We start from the raw sequence: 9,831 nt of genomic DNA on the forward strand, positions 1-9,831 counted from the left end.
ACAAGGAATGACACAATAAGAAAGGTTGTGAGCTAAAAAAACAACATCGACAGCAAGATATGATGACTGATTTAGTGCTAGGAACATGACCTACTAAAGAGCTTATTGTTGGGCTTACTAAAGGGAGAACATAAGGCCCTGTTGTAATGCCTACTGAAGGGCACACAGAAAGGCCTGCTGTAAAGTAAGTGTCATCTTTGCATAAGTAACTTTTCAATTCATATTTGATAGAGTTTGATGGTTGATCATGTATATCGGCTTCTCTTGTGCTTTTCCTCTGTCATGCACTTGTAATTAATTTGAAAAGGTTTCTTCATTTGTTTCCACCATGAGAATGAGTAGATGCTTAATTATTTATTCTAGTTAGTCATAATCATGATACAGTACATTGTTGTAAGGCCTACTAAAAGGCCAAAAAAAGGCTTTGTTGTAGACTCAAGTGCAGGGACAGGAACTGGAACGGACAAGATAGCAACAACAACAGCTGAGTCCACTATTGAGCAAATGAGAAAAAAAAATAACTTTTAAGTTCATATTTGATAGAGTTTGATGGTTGATCATGTATACCGGCTTCTCTTGTGCTTTTCCTCTGTCATGCACTTGTAATTAATTTGAGAAGGTTTCTTCATTTGTTTCCACCATGAAAATGAGTAGATGCTTAATTATTTATTCTAGTTAGTCATAATCATGATACAGTACATTGTTGTAAGGCCTACTAAAAGGCCAAAAAAAAGGCTTTGTTGTAGACTCAAGTGCAGGGACAGGAACTGGAACGGGTAAGATAGCAACAACAAAAGCTGAGTCCACTGTTGAGCAAATGAGAAAAAAAATATCCTGTAAGTTGTATATTATCGTGTTTGTTTTTTATGGGCTGAAATTAAAATTTGTTATATGTTTATTAGGTGAGAAAATGAGCAACTGCATAAGTTGCACAGGTTGCTCCCCCATTTGTTACTGCTGAAAATGATGCACTACAGCGAACAAAAGAGGATCTTGGAAAAATATTAAGGCAATATGATTATGGGATTTACACAAATGAATGTACTAAAATGACTATTTTGAATATAAGATTTGTAAGCCTCATGCATTTAATTTGTTGTACTTCAATTCAATTGGTTGATAATATGACTATGTTCTTGCAGCTTGGAAGGATTTCGAAGGTACTTATCTCTCAAAGTGGGCCAACTTAAGAATGAATGGCGCAGCCCAAGAAGAGTGCTCCAAAGAAGAAGACAGTGGGTATAGCTCCAAAACAGCTATCCAAAAAGAACCCAGCACTAGTTCCATCTTAACCAACTAATCATGAGAGTAATAGTGATCATATGGACCAACATATGACATGTGTTAGAACAAAAATAACCACTGTCAAGAACAAGGAAAATGAGGTAATAGAAAGGCTAGCTAAAGAACCCGCACATCCAGTTCGAAAAAGTGCTCGGATTATGAATCAATTCAAAGTATTAAGAGGAAAAAGAGATGGGGGTGTTGTGCATATTGATTGATAGGAGGGTGCATATTGCCATTGTTTTTTTTTTTATGAAGAGGATGCTGAACCTTTAATGATTAAGGAGGAAAGTCAAACATATTTTTCTTTTGTATTGAATCAATCAATGTCAATGGCAATAGCTGTTTTTGTTATTTTCTCTTGTGTTGGTTTCGACTAGCAATGCTGGCAAAACAGTTATGCTATATAATTTTTTGCCATTGGTGCAATGTTCTTATGAGGTTGATATTATTTTTAGAAGTGAAGTGTGCATATACTGTTGCTGGTTGAAGTTGTGGATGCTAATGAATTTGTGGGTTCTAGTTATATGTACTGGTGCAAGAACAAAATGCACCAGCTCGCCTTGGTGTAGTTGTGAGTGCTGCATCTTCTTACATGAGCAATTTTGGGTGCTGATGCATCTTGTTGTATCAACATTTGTATGGGCCGATGCAAGAACAAGATGCACCAGCAACCCAACTGGTGCAAGAACAAGATACATCAGCAACCCAACTAATGCAATAAGATGCACCACGACTGATGCAAGTAAAGTGGCGTTTGAAACTAACATGTTTTTAAAAAAAAAAAAAAACTTGTGCTATATAAGTGATCACTTTGTAATCGCAACTGGCACTTAAATGATTTCTTTTATAAAAACTTGGCACTTAAGCGATCGCTATTTACAACTTATGGCATTGAAATAATCAATCGTGAATTTGCCACCATCCCTTAATTTCATCATGTGCAATAATGGTTGTAACAAACCAACAAACCATTACCAAATAAAAAATACAACAAACTATTATATCTAAAGCAAAAACTAATCAAAAAAAAAAATATTGACAAATACACAACTAAGCTAGAAAACTTTTAAGTGCTCACAATTAATGCATTCTAATTCCAACCTTCCATTTCTACCATAGATTACAACAAAACCTTCCGCTCCATACAAAAATTGCAACAAATCAAAACACACTTTACTTATAAATTGTCCAATAAAAGTACATATTTCACGTCTTTGACTATGGTAGACATACAAATTTCTTCTCATTACTCACTTCACATTTGAACAGACTACATAAGAAAATAACAACACGATTAATGCTCGATAAAAGTTTCTTTCAATTTTCAACCTTGAAACCTCCATTTTCAAATGGTTGACCAAAGATGTTAAACCCTTCATTTGAGCTTGCATTGAGTTGACATCCTCCAACTTGTCCATTAATGTAGTGGAGGTTGATGTCGACCTTCAATTAACTCCAAGATTATCTTTGTCGCTTAATTAGAGAATTTTCTATTAACCCATTTGAAATATTTGCACTTCGAGCCTTTTCTATATCTACCGCACCCATGGAATCTTCTCCCAGGATTCAACCGAGTCTCAGATGTTCTTCTCGGACTCGGTGACCCACAATAACAGTAACATTCACCATCTAATTCTTTTTTTTTCTTTATAGAAATGGGAGCTATTGCTGAAGCTTCTGCCATTCATTTGCAAAAGCGAGCTGATAATTTTGGGAGAAAATCAAAGTATGCACTCAAATTGGGGATTTAGGGTTTTGAACTTCCGATTCTCTCTCAATTTAGGGATTTAGGATTCTTACTTAGGGGAAAAGACGCTAATTGGCGTTGTTTTATTGTTTGTATGCTGATTATACTCTCCGGTGATCCACGTTGGCTTCAAAAATTAATAAAAACTGCCACGTCGGATTTCCAGCCGACTAGATTGGCATTGGTACTGAAATGATCATTTTTAAAAAATTTTGGCACTTAAGTGATCCAAAATAAACCTTTTTGTATCAAAATGAGTGACGTATATCAATTTTGGCAATGATAGTGTACTTACCCCCGTTTCATGGTTAAAGTTATAGAATTAAACTAAATAAGACCGACACAAATTCATCGCTGCCTACCATACACACACTTGTAAGAGTTTTCCTAATATGAGTTACATTAATTGATATTGTAATTTACTATTTTATGGAGTTGGTCTAAAGTAAGATATAATGTTTCTTAATTAGTCTAATATGAAATTGGCTAGTATGGGCTGTGTTGAGGTTGGCCCATAATGAGAGAGTCTAGTTGGAAACTCTATAAATAGTACTCAAGTCTCTCCTCTAATCCTAACACACAATTATCCTTAAAAAGAAACGTTTACCTAGTACTAAAGGGTGAGGGGGTGGGGTATCTCATTGAGCTAATGATACATAGGGCAATAGAAGAGAAAGATTTGCATTTGGATCATCACTTTTGCACATAAAAATGATGGAATTCAAAATAGGTGCGTTAATATTTCTACTTGATTATATGTGTCTTGTTCTAGTTATGGAGATCGTGGGATTATATTTTCATGGCTAATATCTAGTATCAAAGTGTAGTTGCCAACAAGTCTGGACTCAAAAGTTACATGGGAGAATTATGGGTTGTTGTGCCTTTGACCCAAGGCCTGATGTGTGAGGGGAAATTATCGAGGTTGTCCCATATCGGTTGTGAAATGGGATAGTGATCAGTTCATAAGTGTAAGTGAAAACCTCACTTTTTGAGCTAGATTTTGAGGTAAGAGAGATGCAAAACCATCCAACTTTAGTATCAGAGCCTCCATAGATTAGAACACAAACATATAGTTTTTGCCATTTTTCGTGATTTTTTGTGCAGAAATTTTTTTTTAATTATATAAACGGAAAGATCTCATTGAGACGAGCAAAACTACGGGGAGGATGAACCATATCCCAACTTCCCAAACATGTACTCTCTATAACACAGTCGGATTTTTGACACTTGTCGTTATTATCTTCCCTCCCCATATCCCATACTATATAGTTTAAATTGATAGGTATAGGGAGACTACATGATATAAAAAGCATATATAACCCGTTGTCAAGAGGTGTGGGATAATATTTCCATTGAGACAAACCTTGACCAAACGCAAAAAAAGGAGACAAAAGAAATTATTACATTTGTATCAAAATCAATCTAAAGGCAATTTAATTGACTATCTAAGCGAGAGATAATCTACAACTGTGACATGTAATAAATTTTTGAAAGCACAATCGTCAACTATAATAAAATTGAACATATTTTATGGTTTCCATTGGTGTCAAAACTTATATATAGTCAACAAATAGACTCAAGATATTGCATTAATAAGAACTCGTAAAATCATCATTTGCAAATGTTAGGCCTATTCGGCTCTTTTTCTTTGCCGTCCTCTTTAAGGTTGTTCTGAAATCAACACAAGCAATCCGAGAGTACGAATACAAGGTCTTTAACAACACCTCTAGAACTCTAGATGCCTAGTTCAATAGATAGGTCGGGGTGAAGTACGTTGCAAAAGCTTTGCTAGCTACCGCAGAGTTTGTCCTCAAGATAAATTAGAAAATTACCATAAAAGTCATAAACTTATTGTACGATTGTCAATCTAATCTTAAACCTTTCAATTTAGTTAATTAAGTTCTAAACCTTTTGAAAATTTGCTAATCTAGTCCTTTTGACCAATTTTAATCGAAAATCGATAATGTGAAAGTCAAGCTCGTAGTAAAATCGATGCTGACATGGACAATTTTTTCACTTTTGAAAAGAAATTGAAATTTTATTTTTATTTTTTTCTTTTCAACTCTAGTCTTGCGAGGGTCACTGGCCATCAGGCAAGAGGCGTGAAGCTTAAATTTGTTACGAACTAAGCACCTATTACTGATAATGTAGTCATCTAAATCATTGATTGTTTGAGCAACTATGGACTTCATATTATCAGCGGCCTATTCAGGCTTCCTGCACAGGTTCTATAGATAATGTTCTTTCGGTGGGTCAAGAGACAATCAAGGGATTAAACTCCTGGAACGTCCTCGTATAAACTACAAAACAATCCGTAGCTATTGCGAATTCCTTCAGTAAATAGATAATAGAGATTTGCTCAACTATATTGAAACTTTCTGAGATGTGTTAGTTTTTAATGTTCATGTCGTTTTATAACTCGAAATGAGGATTAGCATTGCCAGAGGCTTCATTGGACGGGTGCATCACCTCGTTAAATGTGAAACTGTTATATATCAAATCACAATTGGTTAAATTAGCTGTGTATAGCATTACGCAAATTAAGATGCTCGCCTTGAGTCTTAATGAGAAAAAAAGAACAGAAATCTAATCCTTCGGAAAAATGGGGATCAAAAGTTGACCCGCTTGGTCAACCAGTGATAAATATGAACGTGCCTAGAAAAGTCCAGGGGAAATACAATTGAAACGACACCTGAAAGACAATAATAACAAAAGGAGGCACAAGACTTTAAAGATGTGATAATATTTCAATTTGGTTAGTGCCACATAAAAGCAATTCTGAAAACCACTCAAGACCTTGACATGAAAATGACACGCACTTTGAATCCAACCACATAGACCATCGACACGAATACAAATATCCTCCCGTTGCTGCCCTAGATATATGTAAAGCAAATAAGTTATGATACATGAGTCCAAAAGTAGTTCAATAATGTCTGATGCTTTCGACAAGGTGGGACTCCATAATAAAGTCATATGACAATGACATCATCCTAGGGTCATGAGTCATGACTATGGCGTAACAGTATTAGTCTATGAAGACCATGGCATTGACTTGGCTTCCACCGATGGAAGACATAGATACTCTTGCCTCGTATGACCCAAAAAAAAAAAAAAAAAAAAAAAGACGATACGGAAAGGTACTCCCATACCCTTCATTAAAAATGAACTACTAGAGTCCCTTTAATGTAGATTCCTTCATTCAACTAGCTAGAAAGAATGATAAACTTCTTCAGTCGAATTTTCTGTTACGGAGGCATTTTCGGACAAAAACGCCCTGATTCACAGCGCAAATAACGGCACGCCACATGCACGTGGTCATTGTCGAGCAAACATCTGTGTCACTGGTGAGATTGGGGGGTGGGGGGGTTCAATTGAGATGAAATCACAAATTATAGAGCTTACTTTGAGTCGAATCACGAAAAATCTTAAACCGGTATATCTATAACAAATTTTCCAAAAACTAATTTTTTGACCACTAAAAACCCTAGATAGGTGCACTCATGATAAATTTATCCAAATCTAATTTCTTGGCAACCAAAAACCCTCAAATTGATACATTTATGACAAATTTACTCTTTATTGGATTAATATTATAAAGAACCTAGGACTAGTAAATCTAAAACAAATAGAGGATAAAAATCCAAACTATTACATTTGTCAACTATTACGTGTTATCTAACTCAGTAATTTAATAGTAAAATTTAACGGAATCGAACTTAGGGCAATTTAATTGAGCAAGAGATAATCTACGATTCTCACATATAATAAATTTTAGAGAGCATAATTTTCAACTATATATATTCCATGGTTTTCACCAGTGTCAAAAATTTGTATACATTCAACAAATATATTCAAGATATTGCACATATAGGAGCTAGTTAAGTCATTCTTTGCAAAAATTAGGCCTACTCGGCTCTTTCTCTTCATTGTCCTCTTCGTGGTTGCATTGAAATCAACACAAGCAATCCAAGAATTTAAATGCAAGGTCTCTAGCAACACCTCGTTTAGTAGAGAGCTCAGGGTGAAGTATGCTGCCAAAGCTATGCTAGCTGCCAGTAAGTTCATCCTCAAGAAAAAAAAAAAAGGAAATTTTCCAAAAAATAAAATAAAATCCTAAGTCTATTATACGGCAACCAATCTAATTCTAAACTTTTTAATTTAGCTAATTTAATCCTTAACATTTTTACAATTTGTCAATTTAGTCATTTCGGCCAATTTTGGTAAGAAATCAATAATGTGTATGACGACCGTTCTATAGGACTAAACTGATGTTGACGTGAATAATTTTTCCACATCTTTTGTATAAAATTTCTTATTTTTTATTATTTTTCTTTTCTTATTTTCCTTCTTGACAGCCTCTAGGCGAGGGATGCAAAGCCTAAATTTGTAACAGTCTGGGCTAGCGTATCAAGCCCATAGTGATAGGTCCAATATGTTTGAGCTAAGTTTCAATTTAAACAAAAGCCTAACCTATGCACATTCCTACTATAGATAATATGGATTGATCTAATCTAAATCATTGATTAAGTGGCTACCATGAACTCTATTCTCATGAGATCTATAGATGATGTTCTTTCGATGGGTGAAAAGACACTTGAGCAATTAACCTACCACAATTACCTTGTACAAACTACAAAATAATTCAACTCGAGGGCAATATATGCCATTTCATTGGTGGAGTTCTAGTTAATATTCGGTTCACAACTAATAGACATCCAAACCAAACTGAACAGAACTTTTGACGCTCCTATTGAAAAGTCCAGGGAAAAAATAATTAAATGGACAACTGAAAATAATAATAATAAGAGGAACAAGACCCTAAAGCGATGTGATAATATCTCAATTTGGCTGGGACCGACAAAAAATTAATTCTGAAAACGAAACAAGACCCTCATATGAAAACGACACTGCATTTTGAACCAAACGACATAGACATCGGCTTGTATACAAATACAATAAACATATGCAAAGCAAATAAATTATGACATTGGGGGGGTGGTCCCAAAGCTGTTCAATAATTCGTAAGCAGTGACTCCTCAATCTGATGCTTCTGACAAGATGGATCGATTCATGTGATAATGTCGTGGGGGCAAGTGACGTCATTTTAGTCCTGACAATGACGTAATAGTTTTGGCCAACGAAGACCATGGCATTGACTTCATTCCCGCCCTCGTGAGATAAAACAAAACACATGACCCCAAACAAAATAAAAAAGATAACACGGAACGACAAGGAAAGGCACTTCATTAATAAAGTCCCCGTACTGCATATTCCTCGTTCCACTAACAAAGAACAGAAAAAATGAGAAATTTCTTCTGCAGAATTTTCTGTCATATAGACGGTGACGGGCAGTAGCGCGGACGGGCCTGGAAGCGTTTTCTTTCACACAAAAAATGCCCATGTCCATGGCTCAAATAATGGCATGCGACACGGGCACGGTCATCTTTTGGTGAACATCTGTCGTGTTTGGATCTGTGCTTGGATATTGTCGGTATTTTACTGAAAAGTTGATTTGTGACAAGCGGTAATGTGAATGGACCAATTCAGTCCTAAGCTTTTTCCATCATTCACCATTGAGCTTCTGATACTCGGAAAACTCTATATAATAGATCAATAATTTAACAGATGTCCAAGTCCAGAGGTGTCCCAAAAAGAGAGAGGCCATTATTAGTTGCGACCAAATGGAGCAAAGGATGTTAGAAGCAGCTCGAAAGGGCAATATCCATGAGCTGGACGACTTGATCGGCAGGAACGAGCAAATCCTTGAGGAGATGGTTCTCGAAGGAGCCGGCCACACACCGCTGCACGTCGCTTGTGTGGGCGGCCATTTGGATTTCGTCCGAGAGCTCCTGAAGCATATGCCGAAGCTTGCGGAAAAAGTGGACCCGTGTGGCTTCAGCCCGCTGCACATCGCGGCAGCTCGTGGTGATGTTGAGATCGCGGAGGAGCTCTTGAAAGTGGGTACACACCTGTGCTCCGCGGAGGGACGGGAGAGAAGAATCCCTTTGCATTATGCCATCATCCACGGGGAGGTCGATGTCATGGAGATACTACTATCCACTTCACCTGAGTCTGTTGAAAAGAAAACCGCCCGGAAGGAGACCGCGCTGCACCTCGCTGTGAAGAACAATCGGTTTAAAGTGCTGGTTAGGTTGGTGGAGCATCTGAAGCGGCACAAGAAGGAGCAATTGATCAATTGGAAGGACAACGAAGGCAACACTACCTTGCATCTTGCTACCGCTAGCAAAAATTTCGAGGCAAGACTCACGGTTCCCTTATTTTATCACACTTTTCTTTGTGCATTAGGATGTTAATTTGGGAAAAGTATAAAAAAGTCCTAAACATATTACATTCGTACCAATTTAGTCATAAACATTTTAATTGGACCAATTTAGTCATAAACATTTTAATATTTGTACAAATTCAATCGATCTGGCCAATTTTGGTCATTCGGCGCTAATGTGGACGTCGATCAGTGGTCAGACATTGATGTAGCAATTTTTTAATATTTTTTTGATTTTTTTTTTAATTTTTTCCTTTTTCTTTTCTTCTTCATTTTTTTTTTCTCCCTTCTTCCTCGGACTATTCTGGCGTTAGCCGACGAGCCTCCGATGAGGCTTGCTGGCCACTGGGTGAGGGCTACGAAGCCCTCGCCTACCATCGACAAGGGTTGCCGCCCTTCGCCCGACCTCTCCCAAGGCCACCGGTGAGGAGGCTTCGCTTGGAACTGGGCAAGGCCATGGCGGCCTTTGCTAGGGCGGAGGTGAGAGTTTCCAAGACAAAAGCTCGTCGGC

General features: G+C 37.0%; 1 protein-coding gene across 1 annotated transcript; it reads left to right on the forward strand.

The window, feature by feature from the left end:
• The first annotated feature begins 8,718 nt into the window (after positions 1-8,718).
• LOC120286278 (ankyrin repeat-containing protein BDA1-like) lies at positions 8,719-9,351 on the forward strand. Its single transcript, XM_039313431.1, has one exon. The coding sequence runs from the start codon at positions 8,719-8,721 to the stop codon at positions 9,349-9,351; it is 633 nt and encodes a 210-aa protein (XP_039169365.1).
• Positions 9,352-9,831: the final 480 nt, after the last annotated feature.

Source organism: Eucalyptus grandis, chromosome 5, assembly GCF_016545825.1.
Source record: "Eucalyptus grandis isolate ANBG69807.140 chromosome 5, ASM1654582v1, whole genome shotgun sequence".
Classification (NCBI taxonomy): Eukaryota; Viridiplantae; Streptophyta; class Magnoliopsida; order Myrtales; family Myrtaceae; genus Eucalyptus; species Eucalyptus grandis.